This window comes from Scyliorhinus torazame, chromosome 13 (genome assembly GCF_047496885.1).
Source record: "Scyliorhinus torazame isolate Kashiwa2021f chromosome 13, sScyTor2.1, whole genome shotgun sequence".
Taxonomy (NCBI): Eukaryota; Metazoa; Chordata; class Chondrichthyes; order Carcharhiniformes; family Scyliorhinidae; genus Scyliorhinus; species Scyliorhinus torazame.
Genome location: NC_092719.1, coordinates 51,459,076 through 51,483,748, shown reverse-complemented (window position 1 = coordinate 51,483,748; position 24,673 = coordinate 51,459,076). Strand labels below are relative to the sequence as shown.

Sequence of the window (24,673 nt, the reverse complement as noted above, 5' to 3'; positions counted from 1 at the left end):
GGATACTCCAAAGGGCAACTGTGTATATTCATACAGGCCCCGGTGTGTATTAATCGTTACATATGGTCGGGAGGCAAGGTCCAGCTCCAACTGTAGGTAGGTGTGACTCATATCTAATTTTGTGAACGAGAGTCCGCCTGCAAGCTTCGCGTAGAGATCCTCTATGCGCGGCATTGGATATCGGTCGAGTCGGGAAGCCGTATTCACTAAGTTTATAGTCGCCACACAAGCGAACTGTGGCATCTGGCTTCATTACAGGTACAATTGGTGCTACCCAGTCAGCGAAACGGACGGGCCTGATAATACCCAAACTCTCCAAACGAGTGAGCTCCCCTTCTACCTTCTCGAGCAAGGCGTAAGGCACCGGGCGCGCCCGGAAATAGCGCGGCATGGCTCCTGGTACGACTTGGATATGGGCTACGGCCCCTTTTATTTTCCCCAAACCAGGCTGGAATATATCTCTGTATTGTCCTAGCACCTCAGTCAACCCTCCAGAAACTGTTTGGAGGATGCGCTGCCATTGCAACCGCAAATGGCGCAACCAGTCCCGACCCAACAGGCTGGGCCCGTGGCCGCGCACCACGATAAGTGAGAAATTCCCCTCCTGGCGTCCATAAACAACAGGGGTCATTGTAGTTCCTGCAATGTCCAGTGGTTCCCCCGTGTAGGTGGCAAACCCGGTCTGTGAGTTGGTTAATGTAAGGGTCTGTATACTCTGCTTGATGCGGTTGGATGTCCTCTGGGCGATCACGGAGACCGCTGCGCCAGTGTCCAACTCCATCTCAAGCGGGTGACTATTGACCCGTACTGTCACCTTAATGGGGGCCACACGGGGAGCTGCCACACAATGCAGCTGCAGGTAGTCGTCCTCCGTCTCCACGTCCTCAGGAGTAGTCGCCGCAGGTTCATCCACATGGAAGGTACGGCCCCTGGGCCCGTCCCAGTTTCGGTCGGAGCGACGGCGCCTCTGGCGCCCCCAGGACCGGCGCCGGGACGGTTTCCCGCCTACAGGTCTGACACGGACATGGCTCCTCATCCATTGGTCCTGGAGAAGGCTCCCTTTGGGGAGGAATGTCCGGCGGCCACTGGCGTCGGTCCGGACGTCGCCTCGCCCAAGGTACTGCAGGGGTGCGGGGGGACTTTTTCGGACGGAAGGGGTTGCGCCCCAAGGCATGCACTTCCATTCCCTGTAGCTCCTGCACTCCTCGTTTTGCGCTCTCTCGGGACAATACTATTTGAATGGCCTGTTGAAAAGTCAATGTTGGCTCAGCTAACAACTTTCTCTGGGTGACCGCATTGTTAATACCGCAAACCAAACGGTCGCGTAACATTTCTGACAAGGTCTCACCATGGTCACAGTACTCCGCAATCCTGCGTAGCCTGGATAGAAAATCGGCAAGGGGTTCTCCAGGGGTCCTCTCAGCGGTATTAAACCGGTAACGCTGGACTATCGTGGACGAGGTTGGGTTAAAATGTTGCCCCACTATATTCACAAGTTCATCAAACATTTTGGTGTCCGGCGCAGCTGGGTACGTAAGGCTCCTAATCACCCCAAACGTATACGGGCCGCAGGCGGTGATCAATATGACCACCTGCCGCTCGTTTTCGGTGATATTGTTTGCCTGGAAATAGTAACGCATCCGTTGTGCGTACTGGTTCCAGCTTTCCAGCGCAGCATCAAACATCCAAACGTCCATACAGAGGCCTGGTATAATAGAAAACAACTTCCAACCTGTATCCAACAAAAATCCAGGGAGGTGGCTTCAGCAGTGTAGACAGCTATTCACTTTAACCCTTGTCGCCAGTTTTGTAAGGGCCATGAAGAATCCAGCACGAGTTTAAGGACACAAAGTAATAACATTTATTTACAACAATACACATATATATATATCCCTTGCTGCACACTCCTTCCTGCTGGTTCCAAACTGGCCAGCTTTATTTATACATGGAGTTTACTAATGGTTTCTCCGCCCCCCCCCCCTCATTGGGGAAGCTCATACTCCCACAGGATTGTGGGATTGTCATTAGTCCCCAGCCAATGGTAAGCAGGCAGGTTGCAACACAATTATTTTTCTTTCCATTATTGTGTCATCAGCAAATTTAGCCAGCATATAGTTGCTTCTTTCATCCAAGTCTTTAGTACACAGTCTTTAGTAAACAGTTGAAGCCCCACCACTGATTTCTGTGGCATTCCATAATTATGTCGTGGCAACCCGAATATGACCAATTTAACCGTACTCTGTTCTCCAATCTTCTATCACTGCTGTTTCACTGCTAAAATGTTACCATTTCCATCTCGAGCTTTTAACTTTGAAGTAACATTTGATGTGATATCTTATTGAATGCCTTTTGGAACTAGTACAGCATATCCTTATCTTTGCATGTTACTTCCCCAAAGAAACTAATGAATTAGTCAAGCGTGGTTTCCCTTTCACAAAGCCATGCCGACTCTGCCTGGTTGTATTATTATTTTCCAAATGTCTTGTTGCTACCTTCTTCGGAATGGATTCTGGTATTTTCCCTATGACAGATTAGGCTCACTGGCCTGCAGTTTCCAGTAGCTTGCTATTCCCTTTTTGAGGACAGTTGGGGGAGGGCAATAAGAGCTGGTCCTGTCCGTGTCGCCCATGTCCCATGGACGACTGAAGAAAGGTTCATTCGATGTGACCTACCTATTATAAATCCATGTTGGCTTTCTCTAATCAGCTTAAATCCCTTGATGTGCTCAGTCACTCTGGTTATTAGTTGTAAAATCCCATATTTTCCCTTTTGCTGATTTGGACAAACAGGTCTTTCAATCCCTAATTTCTCTTTCTCGTCTTAAATGATGGAGCTTTGTTTGCAATTTTCAAATCTAAAGGAAGGGCTCTGAAAGATTATGGGTAAAGGACCCTCACCGACTTGCTTGAAAACTCTTGGGAAAAATCATAATGGCCTATGAATTTGTTCATCGTTAGTGCCACTATTTTTCTAATGCTGTTTTCTTCCTTGTGTTAATGTTAATGATTTCTAGTCCTTTTATTCATTATTAATTTCCCCTGAATGACCGGATGATTATTCCTCTAGTCTGACCTGATGCAAAATAATGTTTTAAAAAATTCAGTCATTCCTTATTTTCATTTTGAGCTACAGAATCAGAGTTTCCCACCTGCTTTTAAAATGTCTATATTACCTGCAAGTACCCTTTTTGTTTAAGATAATAGACAAAATCTTTGTGTAAATCTTCGTATCCATGGCATGTTTTTTTTTCATATTTCTCGTGCAGCTCTTGGTGTATCTTTTTGTTTCCCACAGCTGCTCTTTATATCTATCCCTGTCCCTTGAATCTGTTCTTTGCAATTCTCACTGTACGGTTTTATTTGCTCTTTCGCATTGGTTTTATTTCACTTCTCACCTGTGTTCACCCTGGCTGTTAAATTTGGTAAATAGTGCTTGTTCACCTTGGGGTACATGTTGGCCTAGTATTAAGCTGCATGTTTTTTGAGAAGTTCCTACAGTATGCTGTCACTTTTATTTTTCTCAACCTGTGAAGGTACCCCTATCTAAATTTAGAGTCCTAGTATGGCATAACTAGTGGAATGCCACAGAAATCAGTGCTGGGGCCTCAACTGTTTACTGTTAGGGTTCAATAGGAGAAATTGAACAGTGAGTTCAGTCATAATATGATTACTGCGAGATAAGTGCTCTCCTCCTGGTAGATTATTAAAAAACCTTGCACGTTACTCATTAATTTTAGTATGGCTTGTCCTCAACATGTCTGGAATTATCTCGAATGCACTCATGAAATACCTTCTCTTCTGAGTTGAACTACGCTGCTTTTAATCTGTGATCGAAAATTATTTTTCCCATTACCTTTTGCTACACGCCTCCGTAATCTCTCAATACATTTTGCCACATGAATGATTGGGAGACCTGTAGAAAACTGACGTTACAGAATCGAGTTCTCTGTCCTTAGTTTTAACCGTAGAGTCTCCACTTATTGCTTTCTTTTAGTTAATCCTTTTTCTTTGCAATTTTACTGTATTTACGTTTGCTTAATATGCCTGGTGAAGAATGCTACTGGGGGGAGGTGAGTGGTTTGTGGTGCCAGGAGATTGGTTTAGCATCAGCCTCCTGTATTGGATTCTGCAATGTGATTGCTGAAGTAATCTTGTGTAGCCTGAGCAGTATGCATGGATGAAAACCAAAATGAAATGGACATGTCTTTGATCATTCCCTGAAACAGTAGTGATTTTCGTTTTAGGAGTGTTGGACTTCATTTAGCTGTAAAGTAATATTAAATACTTTGAGTGAGATGTTGTTACCTGGAATTATTCTTCCTGAACTTGTCAAATAGTTATTCGTGGTTGCAATTCCATGTCGATTCATTGCTCTTGAATCAATCACTTGAAGAAAAGCAAGGGTAAATACTGATCATTACCACCCTGCAATTTCCCCTTATTCCTAATTCAGTTTTAGATGTGATGAAAATTAAAACAAAAAAGCATAGTTGGGCAAATGTTGAGCTCTTCAATATGTTTGGAATTCTTATTGCCTGTGGACTTGAACAGAATTGTGGTACTCGTACAGTGCATCATGGTACAACGAAGTTTTAAAATTTGTGGTATTTATCCTGTATTGTGCTACAGTGTTTGCCCAAGTACATGATCTTGTGACGCCAGTATGCTCAAAACTCTGGGAAATAATGCCAGAGTAACAGAATAAAGTATAATGCTGCCATGATGGGTAGGAAGTGAAATGTGCACCATGTGCAAATAACTAATGTCATACAATATTGCCTTCTTTTATTCAGTGGACTGTCCATTAACACCACTGTCAACCAATGAATTAGAGGAGGAGGTGGCCGTGGCGTGGGTGGGTGCGGTGGTGGTTGGGAGAGTAGTCGGGGGGATGGTTATGTGGATTTGGGAAGATAGATGGGGGATTGGGGTTGTGGGGTGGGGAGGTGGTGGTGGGTAGCAGGGGTTGGTGTTGTCAGTAACAAAGAGTTAGAAGTGGTTTTAATTCTAACTTTTCCTGGGGTAACAACTATCCTGGTAAGAGGGTGGTGTTAGAACCATCCAAAGTCTGCCAATTCAGATGGGGTTTCCAATGGTTTCCAGTATAGGGTAATTCCCAATTAAAGTTTAAACATTGGGAAATTGCCAAGCGATCGTTTCGCCGCCCCTCCGTCTGTTTCGCCGCCCCTCCGTCTGTTTCGCCGCCCCTCCGTCTGTTTCGCCGCCCCTCCGTCTGTTTCGCCGCCCCTCCGTCTGTTTCGCCGCCCCTCCGTCTGTTTCGCCGCCCCTCCGTCTGTTTCGCCGCCCCTCCGTCTGTTTCGCCGCCCCTCCGTCTGTTTCGCCGCCCCTCCGTCTGTTTCGCCGCCCCTCCGTCTGTTTCGCCGCCCCTCCGTCTGTTTCGCCGCCCCTCCGTCTGTTTCGCCGCCCCTCCGTCTGTTTCGCCGCCCCTCCGTCTGTTTCGCCGCCCCTCCGTCTGTTTCGCCGCCCCTCCGTCTGTTTCGCCGCCCCTCCGTCTGTTTCGCCGCCCCTCCGTCTGTTTCGCCGCCCCTCCGTCTGTTTCGCCGCCCCTCCGTCTGTTTCGCCGCCCCTCCGTCTGTTTCGCCGCCCCTCCGTCTGTTTCGCCGCCCCTCCGTCTGTTTCGCCGCCCCTCCGTCTGTTTCGCCGCCCCTCCGTCTGTTTCGCCGCCCCTCCGTCTGTTTCGCCGCCCCTCCGTCTGTTTCGCCGCCCCTCCGTCTGTTTCGCCGCCCCTCCGTCTGTTTCGCCGCCCCTCCGTCTGTTTCGCCGCCCCTCCGTCTGTTTCGCCGCCCCTCCGTCTGTTTCGCCGCCCCTCCGTCTGTTTCGCCGCCCCTCCGTCTGTTTCGCCGCCCCTCCGTCTGTTTCGCCGCCCCTCCGTCTGTTTCGCCGCCCCTCCGTCTGTTTCGCCGCCCCTCCGTCTGTTTCGCCGCCCCTCCGTCTGTTTCGCCGCCCCTCCGTCTGTTTCGCCGCCCCTCCGTCTGTTTCGCCGCCCCTCCGTCTGTTTCGCCGCCCCTCCGTCTGTTTCGCCGCCCCTCCGTCTGTTTCGCCGCCCCTCCGTCTGTTTCGCCGCCCCTCCGTCTGTTTCGCCGCCCCTCCGTCTGTTTCGCCGCCCCTCCGTCTGTTTCGCCGCCCCTCCGTCTGTTTCGCCGCCCCTCCGTCTGTTTCGCCGCCCCTCCGTCTGTTTCGCCGCCCCTCCGTCTGTTTCGCCGCCCCTCCGTCTGTTTCGCCGCCCCTCCGTCTGTTTCGCCGCCCCTCCGTCTGTTTCGCCGCCCCTCCGTCTGTTTCGCCGCCCCTCCGTCTGTTTCGCCGCCCCTCCGTCTGTTTCGCCGCCCCTCCGTCTGTTTCGCCGCCCCTCCGTCTGTTTCGCCGCCCCTCCGTCTGTTTCGCCGCCCCTCCGTCTGTTTCGCCGCCCCTCCGTCTGTTTCGCCGCCCCTCCGTCTGTTTCGCCGCCCCTCCGTCTGTTTCGCCGCCCCTCCGTCTGTTTCGCCGCCCCTCCGTCTGTTTCGCCGCCCCTCCGTCTGTTTCGCCGCCCCTCCGTCTGTTTCGCCGCCCCTCCGTCTGTTTCGCCGCCCCTCCGTCTGTTTCGCCGCCCCTCCGTCTGTTTCGCCGCCCCTCCGTCTGTTTCGCCGCCCCTCCGTCTGTTTCGCCGCCCCTCCGTCTGTTTCGCCGCCCCTCCGTCTGTTTCGCCGCCCCTCCGTCTGTTTCGCCGCCCCTCCGTCTGTTTCGCCGCCCCTCCGTCTGTTTCGCCGCCCCTCCGTCTGTTTCGCCGCCCCTCCGTCTGTTTCGCCGCCCCTCCGTCTGTTTCGCCGCCCCTCCGTCTGTTTCGCCGCCCCTCCGTCTGTTTCGCCGCCCCTCCGTCTGTTTCGCCGCCCCTCCGTCTGTTTCGCCGCCCCTCCGTCTGTTTCGCCGCCCCTCCGTCTGTTTCGCCGCCCCTCCGTCTGTTTCGCCGCCCCTCCGTCTGTTTCGCCGCCCCCCCCGTCTGTTTCGCCGCCCCCCCCGTCTGTTTCGCCGCCCCTCCGTCTGTTTCGCCGCCCCTCCGTCTGTTTCGCCGCCCCTCCGTCTGTTTCGCCGCCCCCCCGTCTGTTTCGCCCCCCCCGTCTGCTTAACTACCCCCCCCGTCTGCTTAACTACCCCCTCCCCCGTCTGCTTAACTACCCCCCCCCCGTCTGCTTAACTACCCCCCCCCGTCTGCTTAACTACCCCCCCCCGTCTGCTTAACTACCCCCCCCCGTCTGCTTAACTATCCCCCCCCCGTCTGCTTAACTATCCCCCCCCCCCCCCGTCTGCTTAACTATCCCCCCCCCCCGTCTGCTTAACTATCCCCCCCCCCCGTCTGCTTAACTACCCCCCCCCCGTCAGCTTAACTACCCCCCCCCCCCGTCTGCTTAACTACCCCCCCCCCCCCCGTCTGCTTAACCACTACCCCCCGTCTGCTTAACCACCCCCTCCATCTCTTTACGGCCCCCCTCCACAATAGAGATCAGAAGTTGATACGGCAATGTTTTTATTTAGAGGCTATTTAAAATTGTCTACAGCATAAAATTCTTGCCTTAAACTGCAGTAACTTCTCTCCATTAAATACAGTTTCTCCAGTAAAACACAGCAAGTGGAGGATAAATACATATAAGTTACAATCTGAATCGCCGAAACAGTGCAGTGTCCAGGTGTTTTTGAAGGCACAATTCTGCTGTAATTTCCATTCTCGCTGGTGTCATTATATACAGTAGTTATTGAGCTGTAATTATTAGAACCATCTTCTTGGGTTGAGTTGAGCACCAGCATGTATGTCGGCTGCCTCTGAAAATCTCACGGCAGATGAAGAATGGGCTGCAAGAGCATTTTTCATACTGGGTTATGAGTGAGAGTCAATGTTTGAATTCCATTTCTATGCGGAGTGCAAAGAAGCTCAGGAATTTTGTTCCAGTCAATGTACATTTTGTGGTGCTGATTTGATAAGGAAGATTATATTTCAAATGTAGTAATTCTGTTTGTAATAATGTACTTTGTGTAATTTGCAGGTTTAGATGATTTTGAGAAGACTCCTCTTCCGAGGCAGCAATCAGTTCCTTCTAGATCAACAATTCCATTGGTTGCAAGAATTGCAGACCAAAATACCTCAGATGCTCCTTTGATGACTGAAAGAGAAATGTTTCGTTTGGAAAAATTCAGACAGCTGCTGGCAGGTCCGAACACTGACTTAGGTAAGCCCCAACTATGGCGAGGTAACAAGGTATTCTGAAGATAGGTAACGTGAAAGAATCCCATTGTGCGATTGGTCAGTTTGCAGTGGTCTTATTATCTGGTGCCTCTTGTTTTTAGAAAGGGCACTGCTTAAAGTGCTGGCTTTATCCATTCAGCCATTATTACCAAGGCAAGGAAAAATAATTGACATTGAATTAAAGCAATTGGAAATGTTTTTCAAAAAAGGGCTACAGTGTGATGCAAGTTTACTGAAAGCAACCAGTGGCCAGGTATCACTGCAGTGGTAGCCTCACAAGGAAATAGATTTGAGAGTGACCATTACTTATGCCCTGAAATTGTTTCGTCAAGAGTTGATCAGTTGTCAATGCGACAAATCAAACTTTAAAAATAAAACATTTTATTCAAATTTTCACAAAATATCAACAACAAACTACAGAAAGAAAAGAGCACCCCCCCCCCCCCCATATACATAAATAATAAATTAACAGCCTTCATCAACACACAGGCAAATATACACGCCCACTCAAGACAAACAAACAAACCCCCCCCCCCAGGTGGTTGCTGCTGCTGACCATCTTCTAACGTTCTGCCAGGAAGTCTAGGAACGGTTGCCACCGCCTGAAGAACCCTTGCACCAACCCCCTTAAGGCAAATTTCACTCTCTCCAATTTAATAAACCCCGCCATATCATTGATCCAGGATTCCACGCTTGGGGGCCTCGCATCCTTCCACTGAAGAAGAATCCTTCGCCGGGCTACCAGGGACGCAAAGGCCAGAATACCGGCCTCTTTCGCCTCCTGCACTCCCGGCTGCTCTGCCACCCCAAATATTGCGAGCCCCCAGCCCGGCTTGACCCTGGAACCTACCACCCTCGACACCATCCTCGCTACACTCTTCCAAAAGTCCTCCAGCGCTGGGCACGCCCAGAACATGTGGGTGTGGTTTGCTGGGCTCCCTGAGCACCTGACACTACCTGTCCTCTCACCCAAAGAACCAGCTTATCCTTGCCCCAGCCGTGTGAGCCCTATGCAGTACCTTAAATTGTATGAGGCTGAGCCTCTCGCAAGAGGAGGAAGAGTTCACCCTCCCCAGGGCATCCGCCCACGTCCCCTCGTCAATCTCCTCACCCAACTCCTCCTCCCACTTACCCTTTAGCTCCTCCACCGAGGCCTCCTCCCTCTGCATCACCTGATACGTTGCCGAGATCCTCCCCTCTCCAACCCACACCCCCGACAGCACCCTGTCCTGGACCGTGCGTGGCGGCAAGAGTGGGAACTCCACCACCTGCCGCCGAACAAACGCCCTTACCTGCATATATCTGAAGGTGTTCCCCGGGGGGAGCCCGAACTTCTCCTCCAGCTCACCCAGGCTCGCGACCTTCCATCCACAGACAGGTCGCCCATCCTTCTAATACCTGCCCTGTGCCAGCTCAGGAACCTCCGTCCATCCTCCCCGGGACAAACCGGTGGTTCCCCCGAATCTGGGACCACACCGAGGCCCCCACCTCCCCCTTGTGATGTCTCCATTGCCCCCAAATTTTGAGGGTAGCCGCCACCACCTGGCTTGTGGTGTACCTCGCTGGAGGAAGCGGAAGCGGCACCGTCCCCAGCGCCTCCAGTCTCGTGCCCACACAGGACGTCATCTCCAGCCTCTTCCATGCCACCTCATCCCCCTCCATCACCCACTTACGCACCATTGCCACGTTGGCGGCCCAATAATACCCACAGAGGTTAGGTAACACCAACCCGCCCCCATCCCTGCACCGCTCCAGGAAAACCCTTCTCACCCTTGGTCTTCTGCACCCACAAAAACCCCATAACGCTCCTGTTAACCTGCCTGAAGAAGGCCTTGGGGATTAGGATGGGGAGGCATTGGAACAGGAACAAAAACCTCGGGAGCACCGTCATTTTAACCGACTGCACCCTACCCGCCAGGGAGAGTGGCAGCACATCCCACCTCCTAAACTCCTGCTCCACCAGCCTCGTGAAGTTAAACTGATGTAGGGCCCCCCAGTTCCTAGCCACCTGGACCCTCAGGTACCTGAAACTCCTCTCTGCCCTTTTTAGCGGGATTCACCAATCCCCCTCTCCTGGTCCCCAGGGTGCACTACGAACAACTCGCTCTTCCCCATATTAAGCTTGTACCCAGAGAAATCTCCAAACTCCCTAAGGATCCTCATCACCTCTGGCATTCCCCCCACCGGGTCCGCCACATATAACAGCAAATCATCCGCATATAGCGACACCCGATGCTCCTCCCTACCCCGCACCAGCCCCCTCCAGTTCCTCGACTCCCTCAACGCCATGTCCAGGGGTTCAATCGCCAATGCAAAGAGCAGGGTGTAGCCGGAAATATTCTGACCTCTTTTTGTTCGTGGCCACGCTCGCCACCGGGGCCTCATATAGCAGTCTCACCCACCTGACGAACCCTTCCCCGAACCCGAACCTTTTCAACACCTCCCAGAGGTACCCCCATTCCACCCTATCAAAGGCCTTCTCCGCATCCATCACCGCCACTATCTCTGCCTCCCCTTCCATCGCCGGCATCATTATAACATTCAAAAGCCTCCGTACATTAGTATTCAACTGCCTCCCTTTCACGAACCCGGTCTGATCCTTGTGTATGACCTGCGGCACACAGTCCTCTATCCTCATGGCCAAAATCTTTGCCAGTAACTTTGCATCTACATTTAGGAGTGAGATCGGCCTATATGATCCTTGTCCAGCTTCGGGATCAGGGAAATCAGCGCTCTAGACACCGTTGGGAGCAGAGCCCCCCCTCCCTTGCCTCGTTGAAGGTCCTTACCAACAGCGGGCCCAGCAGGTCCGAATACTTCTTGTAAAATTCAACCGGGAACCTATCCGGCCCCGGTGCCTTCCCCGCCTGCATGTTCCCTATACCAACTCCTCCAACCCAACCCCGCCACCTGCCCTCCTTCACCCTCGGACACCTCAGCCGATCCAGGAAGCGACCCATCCCTCCCTCCCTCCAGTGGGGGCTCAGACCGGTACAGTTCCTCGTAGAAGTCCCTGAAAACCGCATTGATATCCACCGCACTTCGCACCGTGCTCCATAGCTGCCTCTCGCTTCCGAAGCTGGTGCGCCAGCGTCTGGCTCGCCTTTTCTCCGTATTTATATACCGCCCCATGCGCCTTCCTCCACTGCACCTCCGCCTTCCTGGTGGTCAACAAATTGAACTCTGCCTAGAGGCTATGCCGCTCCCTAAGCAATCCCTCCTCCGGGGCCTCAGCGTACCTCCTGTCCACCCTCACCATCTCCCCCACCAACCTCTCCCTCTCTCTCCTCTGACTGGACCTCCTGCCCGTCCTAAACCTAGAGCGATCCAGGGCCGGGCCCAGCACCGTGTTGAAATCCCCCCCCCCCCCCCCCGGTGCATTGCTCCCCCCATAGCACTCCCGTAAGTCAGCTGACTCCTGCTGACCCCGGCCACTCCCGACGCTCCATCGACACCCCCCACCCCCCGGGTGTGGAACTCTCTTTCCCCCCCCCCCCCCACCCCCTTGCCCACCAGCAGGCTCTCATCCATTCCACTCCCAGCACGGGAGACGAGCCTCTGCTTCCCAGCTCCGGTCCCACCCCTTCAACCTTAAGCGTGGGAAAAAGCCCGCGCTTTCCACTCGCATGGCTCCGCCTCCTCTGGCACAGCTCCCTTTCCAGGCCCGGCCCCACTTCCCCAACTGAGGCACCCCCCCCCCTTGGGGGGGCCCCATCTCCCCTACCGACTATCAACCCCCCAAGCAGTTTACCCCCCCACCCCTCCCACGAGCCCACCCGGCGGACCTAATCAAAACAATGCCCACACAACCCCCGAAAAACAAAGAACCCCCCCTCGAACCACAACGCAACAATCCCCAACCATCCCTCCACCATGACCTCTCGTCCCCGACCCTTAGTCCGAGTCCAGCTTTTCGGCCTGAACAAAGGCCCGCGCCTCCTCCGGGACTCTAAATAATGGTGTCGGTCCTTATAGGTGACCCACAGACGCGTCGGCTGCAGAATACCGAACTTCATCCCCTTCCTGTGCAGCACTGCCTTCGCCTGGTTGTAACCGGCCCTCTTCTTCGCCACCTCCGCGCTCCAATCCTGGTAAATCCGGACCTCTGCATTCTCCCACCTGCTGCTCCGCCCCTTCTTGGCCCACCTTAACACACACTCTCGGTCAGTAAACCGGTGGAACTGCATCAGCACCGCCCGTGGCGGCTCGCTGGGCTTGGGCCTCCTCGCCAGCACTCGGTGGACCCCCTCCAGCTCCAAGGGCCCCTGAAAGGCCCCCGCTCCCATCAGCAAATTCAGCATGATGACCACGTAGGCCCCCACATCCGATCCCTCCAGCCCCTCTGGGAGACCCAGGATCCGCAGGTTCTTCCGCCTCGACCGGTTCTCCATCACTTCGAACCTCGCCTGCCATTTTTTGTGGAGCGCCTCGTGCGCCTCCACCTTCACCGCCAGGCCCAGGAACTCGTCCTCGTTCTCCGAGACCTTCTGCCGGACCTGCCGGATCGCCGCCCCTTGGGCCGTCTGGGTCTCCAGCAGCTTATCGATTGAAGCCTTCATCGGCTCCCGCAGCTCTTCTTTCAGTTCCTTAAAACCGCTGGAGAAGCTCCTGCTGCTCTTGCGCCCACTGCCTCGACACTGCCTGGTCTCCGCCTGCCGCCATCTTGGTCCCCCTCCCTCGTACCTTTCTTTGCTTCAATGCCACTTTTTTAATCGGCCCACTCCTGGTCCAATCCAAACACTATCGGGGGAATGTTGCTGTCCCCTTCCCACACTGAGAAACGTCGAATAAGCGCCGTTACGGGCCCTAAAAAGAGCCCAAATGTCCGTTTTTAGCGGGAGCTGCCGAACGTGCGACTTAACTCCGCATAGCCGCAACCGGAAGTCCAAACTTTTTTTTAATAAGTGTGTGGCAGCTGTAGTCTAGTAATTGATTTTCAAGAACCTGAACAAAGCATGCTTTAGTTATATGGTAACCAATAAATACAAGATCAGTGACTCCTGAACAAGTAATCAATTAGCTGCTCTTGTTGGGTGCTTACAAATATTCAAACCTTCCAAGACAGTTTTATGTTAATTGTGGGGATGAGAGAACTAAAATTAACATTTTGATCTGTTTCAGTCATAAGTATGTATTAAAAAAAAAATAATAATGGTTTCATTTATATGACTAATTTTTAATCCTGATGAAGATGACTGAAACTGGGTTGTATGTAGAAGTTTTGATTTTACGTATTTTCAAAATTTGATGCGTTTGAACTAGGATCTTAGAGTCATTAAACTTCATAGCACGGAAGTAGACCATTTGGCCCATTGTGTCCACGCTGGCTGTCGAGGAGCCATCCATTCTCACTCCACTTTCCAGCTCTTGATCTACAGCCTTGTATGTTATGGGACTTCAAGTACATATCGAGTAGTTTTTTATCTAGTAGTTTTTTCAAATATTATGGGAATTTTGCCTCTACTACCCTTTCGGGTAGCGGGTTCCAGATTCCCAGCAACTGCTGGATACAAATATTTCCCCTTGCATTCCCTCAAATCTCATATCCCTTACTCTAAATCTATGCCTCCTGGTTATGGATCCATCAACCAAAGGGGACAAAGCCTTCCTATCCACTGTACTTGGCCGCCTCAATTTTATGCACGTTGATTAGGTCTCCCTTCATCTGCTAAGAATCCTGCTGATGTTGAATGCAAGAGTGTCCCAAAAGCCGGAAGGGTAACTTGGAACATTGGTTTGTAATGGTGTATATTTTCAATTTGGTATACTGAGAGAAAAATGTGTGAACCAGGGAGGAATGGTCCAGTCATTGTGACAACAAAGAATTTCATTAACTTAAACCAGAAAAACACAAGAAGGACTATAATGCACTACAACACTTAATTACACTGATGACTGTATACATACACGGTATTACTTGAAGTTAGTTCCCAACTACCTACGTTCTCTGAGACGCTCTTTTATTCCCGACTATCATCCAATATTATATAACGCTGAATTAAATCCAGCAGATAGTTACCATGCACAGGTTATTTTCCAAGTTTGAGAAAACTGCCTTGTGTTTCCTCGAAGGTGAAATCCGCTCCTTCTTTTGGGGAGACTGATTCTACAGCTGGATATGGCTGTGATGGTAGCTGTGTCCGTGTTTCTTTCCCCAGTCATTGTGCCCTGAATATATCATTATTTCCATTTGATATCCACCCCGTGGAATCGGCTTTCAGCATATATTTGTCTAGTCCCTTATCTCTTCATTTTGAAGTTACCTCTTCTGTACCCCATTGTTTTCTCCTAGTCACATTGGTAAACACTTGCTTCTCTCACTGATATGCTAAGTCTCATCTCAAAAACCCTTTAGACAGCTTCCCTTATCAATTTGCTGTTTTATTTTATTTTGACCAATTTCATTTTTTAACCATCATTTTCCCCAATTCTTAAACATCGTTCTCCGATTGAAAGAAAGCAACCCTAGTCTATAATCTTTCCTCAAAACTAAAATTCTCCAGTCCAGGCAACATCCTCTTAAATGCCCCTGATTCCTGTCTTCATTTTCCTTCAAGTACATAGCTGAAGTGGAAAAACTAGCTCTTATTTAGGCATCTTTAACAGGAAAACTTTAAGAGAGGCAGGAAGAAGAGAAGAATTTGATGTTGACTTAAGAATTTGTGCAGAATTGGAGAAATTGATTGAGGTCTAATGGCATCAAGTCCGTTGTGGACAAGGAAACCTCATGCTGGATACCACCTACCATCTCCCTTTAGTTGACAACTCAGTACTCCATGTTGAACACCATTTAGTGGAAGCACTTATAGAGGGTGGCAAGTGCACAGAATGTACTCTAGGTTGTGAATCTCCATGTCCGCTGCCAAGAGTAGGTCAGAGCACCAGTACCTACCAAATGGTTGAGTACTAAAGGGCATGGGTGCTAGACTGGGCCAGCCGCAGGTGGTGAGCGAACCAACAACAGGGAAAATCTACTTGACCTCATTTTCACCAATCCAAATGTCGCAGAGGCATCCATCCATGACCATACCAATTGGTCCTGTGGCGATGCAGTCCATTCTTCACATTGAGGTTGCCTCCGACCGTTGTGTGTGGCCCTACCATTAGTGCTAAACGGGATAGATTTTGAACAGAATTGTACATAGCCGCAATCTATTACCTCATGTCCTCGCATATCCCCATCTCTGTCATTACCATCAAGCTGGAGGATCAACTCCTGGTACAATGAAGGGGCAGCACCAGCATACCTAAAGATGAAATGTCGACCTGGTGAAGCTACAACACAGGACTATTTCAATGTCAAACAGTGGAAGCAGCATGCAATTGACAGCGGAAATATTGATCCCATAATCAACGTATCCTATCTAAGCTCTGCAGTCCAGCCGCATCTAGTTGTGAATGGTGGTGGACAATTAAGCAGCTAACTGGAGGGGGAGGCTCCACGCGATCCCCATTCTCCATGATGAGGGATCCCATCACTTCAGTGCAAAAGACAAGACTGCAGAATTTACAGCCATCTTCGGCCGGAAGTGCTGAGTGGATGACCCATCTCGGCCTCTGAAGGTGGTCAGCATCACAGGTGCCAGGCTTCAGCTAATTCAATTCATACCACGTGAAGTCAGGAAATTGCTGAAGGCACTGAATACTGCAAACAGTGTGGGCCCGAAGAACATTCTGGGAATAGTGCTGAAGATTTGTGCTGCAGAGCTAGCTGTGCCCCAAGCCAAGCTGTTCCAGTATAGCTACAACCCTTGCATCTACCCGGCCACGTTGAAACTTTACCAGATATGTCTTGTCTGTAAAAAGCAGGAGTGTTCACTCGTGAGAGGGACGTTGTGGGTATAGAAATCAGGGAGAGGGACTGCAATAAAATTAAAGACATGAACATAGACCGAGAGGAAGTTCTGAGTGGTCAGGCAGGCTTAAAGTTAGACAAAGCTCCAGGGCCAGATGAAATTTAACCCAGGCTATTGAGTGGGGCAAGGGAGGAAATGACAGGGGCGCTGGCAATAATTTTCAATTTCTCTTGAGCCACAGGAGAGGTGATGGAGATTGGAGGATAGCCAATGTGGTACAGTTATTCAAGAAAGAAGGAAGGGATAAACCAGGAAACTACAGGCCAGTCAGTCTAAGTTCCGTGATAGGTAAACTGTTGGAAGCAATTCTGAAAGACAGAATTAATCTGCATTTAGAGAGCAGGGATTAATCAAGAACAGTCAGCATGATTTTGTTAAGGGGAGATCATGGCTGACCAACTTGATTTACTTTTTCGAAGAGGTGACCAGGTGTGTGTAGTTGAGGGAAATACATTTGACGTAGTTTATTTGGACTTAGCAAGGCTTTTGATAAGGTCCCACATGGGAGGTTGATAGGCAAGGTAAGAGCCCATGAGATACGAGTACATTTGGCAAATTGGATCCAAAATTGGCTGAATGGCAGGAAGCAGAGGGTGATGGTCAAGGGGTGTCTTTCTGACTGGAGGCCTGTGTTCAGTGGGGTCCTGCAGGGATCAGTGTTGGGGCCCTTGCTGTTTGTGATTTATATAAAGAATTTAGAACGTAGGAGAGTTGATACAAACCGGGTGGGGTGATAAATAGTGAGGTGGGCCTTAGACTATAGGGAGTTAGAGACATGCTGATCAGTCGCATATGGAATTCAATCCAGATAAGTGTGAGGTGATGCACTTGGGCAGGACAAACAAGGCAAGGGAATGCATAATAAATGACAGGACCCTGGGAAGCACCAAAGATCAGGGGGATTTTGGTGTACATGGACACCGGTCCCTTAAGGACCCGAGCAGATGGATATTAATCGAGGCATAGAGTTTAAGAGCAGGGAAGTTATGCTGGAACAGTATTAAACGTTGGTTAAGGCACAGCTAGAGTATTGTGTGCAGTTCTGGAATCCACATTGCAGGAATGATGTGATAGCACTGGGAAGTGCAGAGGAAATTTACTTGGATGTTGCCTGAGCTGGAGAGTATTATGAAGAGAGATTGGGCCGACTTGAATTTTTTTCTTTGAGCAGAGGAGACCGAGGGGGCACAGGATTGAGATGTATAAAATTATGAGGGGAATAGGTAGAGTAGACAGAAAAACATTTTCTCCTTGGTGGTGGGTCCAATGACTGGGGTATAGATTTAAGGTAAGCGGAAGGAGGTTGAGAAGGGATGTGAGGAAAATTGTTTTTACCACGAGGGTGGTGGGAGTTTGGAAATTGCTGCCTTCAAGGGTGGAGGAGGCCGAGTCCCTCATAACATTTAAGAAGTATTTGGATGAACACTTGTAATTGCAGGACATAAAAGGCTATGGGCCAAGTGCTGGAAAATGGGATTATTATAGTTAGGTGGTTGTTTTTGACTGGCACAGATGCAATGGACTAAAGGGTCTTTTCTGTGCTGCATCATTCTGACTCTATAATCCAACTCTGCTGATTACTGTCTACTTTCATTCATCCGTGAGGTGATGGAACAAATCATTGACAGGGCTATCAAGCGGCCCGTCGGCAATAACCTGCTCCCTGCACTCAGTTTGGGTTCTGCTAGGGTTTCTCAGCTCCTAACCTCATTACAGCCTTCATCGAAACATGGACTAAAAGAACTGAACTCAGCTGTGGCATGAAGGAGCCAGAGTAAAACTGAAGTGAATGAGAATCGGGGAAAATGTGTCTCTGGTTGGCATTATAGCTGGCACAAAGGAAGATGTTTGTGATTGTTGGAGGTCCGTCATCTCTGTCCAGAGGGATCGCTGCAGGAGTCCCTCATAGTGGTATCCTAGGCCCAACCATCTTCAACCTTTTGATTAATGACCTCCACAGTATGGTCAGAAGAGGGGATGTCAGCAGATGATGCCACAATATTCACTATCATCCATGACTCCATAGATACTGAAGCAGTCCATATATAGCAAGACCTGGACAATATTCAGGTTCGGGCTGATAAGTGGCCAGTAACATTCACGCTACACAAGTGCCGGGCAATAGCCATCTCCAACAAGAGAGAATCTAACCAGTGCCCCTTAATGCTCAATGGCATTACCATCGCAGAATCCTCCACTGTAAACATCCTGGGGGTTGCCACTGACCAGAAACTGAACTGGGTCAGCCATATAATTACTGTGGCTACAAAAACAGGTCAGAGGCTGGGAATTCTGCAGTGAATTCATCTCCTGATTTCCCCTTCACTTGTATGCCAACTACAAAGCGCAAGTCTGGAAAGTGATGGAATACTTTCCCCTTGCCTGGATTACTGCAGCTCCAACAACACTCCAGAAGCTTGACATCATCCAGGATAAATCAGCCTGCTTGTTTGGTATTCTATCCAATACCGAAAACGTTCACTCCCTCCACCATCAATGGCACCACTGTGTGCCATCTACAAGATGCAATGCAGCAACTTGCACAGGCTTCTCAACAGCACCTTCTAAACCTGCAACCACTGCATGACAAAGGAAACAGATACATAGAAACACCACCACAATAAGTTCCCCTTTTGGGAAAGCGGGCAGCATAATCCAAGACCTCTCCCACCCGGCTTACTCACTCTTCCCACTTCTTCCATTGGGCAGGAGATATAAAAGTCTGAGAACACGTACAAACAGGTTCAAAAACAGCTTCTTCCCCGCTGTAACCAGACTCCTAAACGACCCTCTTATGGACTGACCTGATTAATACTACACTCCTGTGTGCTTCACCCGATGCCTGTGTCTATGTATTTACATTGTGTAATTTGTGTTGCCCGATTGCGTATTTTATTTTCATGTACTAAATGATCTACTTGAGCTGCACACAGAAAAATACTTTTCACTGTTCTTGTCCTTCTAGATGGTATGGCCATGGGTTTGGAAGGTGCTGTCTAAGGAGTCTTGTTAAGTTACTGCAGTGAATCTTGTCGATGGTACATATGACTACCACTGTTCGTTGGTGGTGTAGGGTTTGAATATTTGTGAAAGGCGGGAACAATCAAGCAGGCTACTTTGTCCTGCATTGTGTCAAGCTTCTTGAGGGTTGTTGGAGCTGCACTCATCCAGGCAAGTGAAGAGTACAGTTCACTTTCTCATCAATGGTAACCCCTAGGATGTTGTGGAGATCCAGCAATAGTAATGCCGTTGAATGTCAAGGGCGGTGGTTAGATTCTCTCTTGTAGGAGATGATCTTCTGGTTTAGCACAGGGCTAAATAGCTGGCTTTTAAAGCGGACCAAGGCAGGCCAGCAGCACGATTCAATTCCCGTACCAGCCTCCCCGAACAGGCCCGAATGTGGCAACTAGGGGCTTTTCACAGTGACTTCATTTGAAGCCTACTTGTGACAATAAGCGATTTTCATTCACTTGTGTGGCACGAATCTCAACCATTATATGTACTCGCACCAAGCAGTTAATTTTCCAATTTTTGTTGAGTATCTCCCATGAAAGACACTCATTATCAAATCACTTTAAATTTTTTACAGAGAACAAAATAAAGCTGGGAATGGTTGAAGCTGGAACTTCATGATCCAATTTCAGTGTTCTTTTAAACTTTTTGCAATTATTTACCAAAAATGTGATTATTGTAAAGGGGACATTTAACAACATACTACACATAAAAATATTATTTAAGGGTCAGATTACTTGTTCAGTATGTAACAACAACCTGGGTTAGTGTGCGGTCAATTCCACCTCCACTTGACCTGGAATCGGAACACAATTGAAATTGAGAACGAGGGAGCATGTCCCACCTTTTAAAGTCCCCCTCCGTCTGCTCTACCAGCCGGGATAAGTTAAGCTTATGCAGGGCATCCCAGTTTCACGCCACCTGTATGCCTAGGTACCAAAAGCTCTTCTCTACCATCTTAAGCGGAAGCTCTCCCAGTCTCTTCTCCTGCCCTTTAGCTTGGATCACAAACATCTCGCTTTTCCCCTCGTTTAATTTGTACCCTGAAAAGTTACCGAAGTCCCTCAGAATCTGCATGACCTCCCCCCATCCCCTCCGGTGGGTCTGAAATATACAAGAGCAGATCATCCGCATGGAGCGAGACCCGATGCCCCCCCCCCCCCCCCCCCCCCCCCCCTCCCCCTTGCCAGTTCTTTGAAGCCCTCAGCACTATGGCCAACGTCTCTATTGCAAGGGCAAATATTAACGGGGAGAGGGGGCACCCCTGCCTCGTCCCTCGGTGAAGCTTAAAATACTCCAACCTCACCCGGTTCATGCATACACTTGCTACGGGGGCCTGATAAAGTAGTTTGATCCACCCTATGAATCCCTCACCGAATCCAAATCTTATTAGCGTTTCCCACAGGTACTCCCATTCCAGCCGGTCGAAGGCTTTCTCTGCATCCATTGCAGCCACTACTTCTGCCTCCCCTCCTTCTGAGGGCATCATAATGTTTAGGAGCCTCCGTACTTTGGTGTTCAGTTGCCTGCCCTTAACAAAACCTGTCTGATCCTCCCCTATCACCCCTGGGACACAATCCTCTATTTTAGTGGCCAAAATCTTGGCCAGCAATTTGGCATCTATGTTCAAAAGCGATATCGGCCTGTAGGACCCACATTGTAGCAGATCTTTCTCCCTTTTGAGAATGAATGAGATCAAGGCCTGTGACATTGTTGGGGGGAGGGTTCCTCTTCTTTAGCCTTGTTAAAGGTCCTTCGCAGGAGTGGGCTCAACAGTTCCGAAAATTTTTTGTAGAATTCTACAGGATAGCCGTCCGGCCCCGGGGCCTTGCCCGACTGCATGCTCTCTGGGCCCTTAACAACCTCCTCCAACTCAATCGGAACCCCCAGTCCCTCCACCAGATCCTCTTCCACCTTTGGAAACCTCAATTGGTCCATGAATTGCTTCATCCCTTCCCCTCCCGCCTGGGGTTCTGAATCGTACAGTTTACAATAAAACTCCTTAAACACTTTGTTCACCTCCTCTGGGTCCAAGACCGTGTTACCTTCCTTATCCCCAAATTTCCCTGGCCACCTCTCTCCTATGAAGTTGGTGCGCCAGCATTCTACTCGCTTTCTCCCCATACTCATAGACTGTCCCTTTTACCTTCCTCAGCTGTGCTGCCGCTTTCCCTGTGGTCAGCAGATCAAACTCCGCCTGCAGTCTCAGCCGCTCCTTCAGTAGCCCCGTCTCGGGGGTCTCCGTGTAACTCCTGTCCACTCTGCGTATCTTCTCTACTAGCCTCTCTCTCTCCGCTCTTTCTTTCTTCTCCCTATGGGATCTGATAGAAATTAACTCCCCTTTGATGACTGCTTTCAGAGCCTCCCAAACCGTAGTCGCTGTTGCCTCTCCTATATTGTTTGTTTCCAAGTAGTTTTGGATGTTCCTATTTATCTGCCCGCAGACTTCGTCATCCGCTAGCAGTCCCACATCTAGCCTCCAGAGTGGGTGTTGCCCTCTCTTTTCCCCGAGTCGCAAGTCCACCCAGCGCGGAGCATGGTCAGAGACGGCAATGGCTGAGTACTCCGTCCCCTCCACCCTTGGGATTAACGCCCTGCTCACAACAAAAAAATCTATACGAGAATAAACTTTGTGAATGTGGGAGAAAAAAGAGAACTCCTTCACCCTCGGCAAAGCAAATCTCCATGGGTCCACCTGTTCCATGAAACCCCTCAGTTCCTTAGCCGCTGCCGGTCGCTTTCCTGACCTGGACTTTGACCGGTCCAATACAGGGTCAATGACTGTGTTAAAGTCACACCCCATGGTCAAATTATGTGACTCTAAGTCTGGGATTTTACCCATCATGCGTCTCATGAATTCCATGTCATCCCAGTTCAGGGCGTAGGTGTTCACTAACACCACCCGGGTCCCCTTCAGCTTCCCACTCACCATTATGTATCTGCCCCCTTTATCAGCCACAATACTCCCTGCCTCGAATGCCACCCGTTTACTGACCAGAATTGCTACCCCTCTAGTCTTTGAATCCAGCCCCTCTGGTCTTTGAATGGAACACCTGGCACACTCACCCCTTTCTCAATCCTGTTTGATTAGTCTCCTGTAGCATGGCTACGTCTGCCTGTAACCCCTTTAGGTGCGGGAGCACGCGAGCCCTCTTGACCGGCCCATTCAGACCCCTTTTTCGGCCAGCCATGAGCCTGCGCCCCCCGCTTACTCGAGCCCTCCCACTGGAGCCCCCCTGCCCCCCAACTCTCTGTCTGTTCCCCAAAGTTGGCTCCTCTTCTGTCCCAAGTAGGAAAACTTAAGGGTAGATAACACTCACTCTGCCTGGGTACGCATAACTTGTTTAATGTAAAGTTTAAAACAGACATCATCTAATGTGATCAATATCCTTCCACACATAACCATATCCTGTATACTTGTCACGTGATTCTGTACGTTGGCAGTGTCGGGTCCGAAGCTGTGCTCTCCCAATGCATTGGTCAATAAACAATCGTTCTGTGCCTGAGCGATCCTTGTTATTTCATGGAAAAGAGAAAAACCACAACATGTTGAGATGAATGGAGGATTTCGGGAATATTGGTGTCTAAATATTGGGACAATTTAAGGATTAAAAGTCTGGGGAGAGGGTGTTTGACTGCAGTAGTCATGTTTTTAAAAGGATTTTGTTTTTCTTCTTGGAAACAGCAGGTAAAATTAACCAGAGGAATGTGGCTTGACTGGGGAAGTCTCTGGGAAGTTAGTGCTTTTGTAGCCTGTAGAGACTTTTTTCAGCGTGGAGAGCTGAGGTCACTGCTGGATGTAGCCCAGAAATGCAGAGAGGCAGTGAGTTTGGAGAAGCTTTCGGAGACGGGAGCTGAATTCTGATCTACCTGAAATGAGTCCACAATTGTCTCTCAGTAGGATAGCTTTAAAAGAGTAATAACATGTAAAGCAGAGCAATCTTGTTTTGGGAGTAGGAAGAAGCTGAAACGTGCCAGGTGAACCAGCTTTTGAAGATATTCAGCCAGAGTCTGAAGAGGTTACAGCAGGAGCCAAATCTATTGTATAAAGCAAGTATTACTCTATGCCCTGCTAATTTTAAGATAGATTGAGAGCTGTCTAATGATTTTCTTGTTGTTTAATGGGGCTGGTTTAGTACAGAGCTAAATCGCTGGCTTTGAAAGCAGACCAAGGCAGGCCAGTAGCACCGTTGAATTCCCGTACCAGCCTCCCCAAACAGGTGCCGGAATGTGGGGACTGGGGGCTTTTCACAGTAACTTCATTTGAAGCCTACTTGTGACAGTGATTTTCATTTCATTTCATTTCAGTTGAGTAATAGTTTTAAGGGATAATTGTAAGCTGTTCTTTTCAGATGTGAAGTGAAAAGGTTTAATGTTGTATTTATAATAAAGCTTTATTTTATAAATACCAAATGCAATGACTCCTGGAGTGACTCACTCTTTCTGTTCAGTCCTGTAAATAAACTAATATATTGGGTTTCGGTTCAGTATCCTAGCCACTGCTGGGGTCTGGTCTGGGATTGTAATAATGCACAAAAATAAGTTTGGGCAAATGTAAGCACAGTTTCAGCATTACATCTGCGCAAATTGCGTTACATACTTGGTACCTTTACACTGTGGCTTTAAAGATGGTGGTGGCAGGCAAAATCGATTTTGTATTGTTAATTTTAAAAGCTTACTCGATTAAAGTGTGTGAAATTTTGCTCTGTTGCTGTAGTTAGACACCTAAAAGCACTGCAGCTATACGGCAATAGCACTTTTTCTGGTCGCAAAAATCACTGCCAATATATGTGCCAACCACAAAAATACTCATTACTTTGTCAGTCACTAGTCTACACGCTGCTTTGTTGGAGGTATTTGACTTTTCAGTAGCTTTGCCAGTGTTGTTTCTAAGGTGCATATGGCTAACCATATCCAAGTAGTTTGTATGGGGAATTCTGAGCACACATGTCTTCAGATATCCCCAATCTAAGGTTACTAAACTTTTTTAAGATCGTTTTGACATTATTTGCAACTAAATTCTAGGAGCCAACAGGATATGTTTAGCTGCTGTCATTTATTAAATGATATGGGAGCAACTGTCTGGCTAGGAAATGTCACATAGATAGTTAATTGGTTTATTGAAAAATCATCACGGCAATGTTCTGAATTGTGACGAGATAAATAAAACTGTAATCATAATTCATAACATCGTCATAAATAATGATTGAAATAAAAATCAACTATAAAATAAGAAAAGGATTGCACAATTATGAACATTTCTGTATACAAATAATACATCACGTTGCAAATACAGGTCTCCTTAATTTGTGGAATAAAAATGAAAGGCCTGACCCACTCTGCATGTACTAAAGTCCATAGATCATGTATTGTCAGCTTGTGTTCATTGCATTCTCAATTATTTGCATACTGTTCATGAGTTTTATAAAGTAGGGGATTGGGCTGTCTTATATGGTCTTGGAAATTGGGAAGTACTACAGTGCTCCTTTTTTACATATTAGAAAAGCTGAACAGATGGGGGAGCTGCAGGTCCATTGATAGTTTAAAATAATTCTCATCTACAGTTTCTCCAG

General features: G+C 49.1%; 1 protein-coding gene across 7 annotated transcripts in view; it reads left to right on the top strand.

Annotated features, from left to right (window-relative positions):
* The window catches only part of tbc1d22a (TBC1 domain family, member 22a), a 517,208-nt gene that overhangs the window by 34,932 nt on the left and 457,603 nt on the right, over positions 1-24,673 (top strand). For all 7 annotated transcript variants that reach the window (XM_072471465.1, XM_072471464.1, XM_072471460.1 and 4 more), the window contains exon 4: positions 8,033-8,215. In XM_072471465.1, coding sequence (XP_072327566.1) covers positions 8,033-8,215 — 183 coding nt within the window. The remainder of the gene's footprint in view (positions 1-8,032; positions 8,216-24,673) is intronic.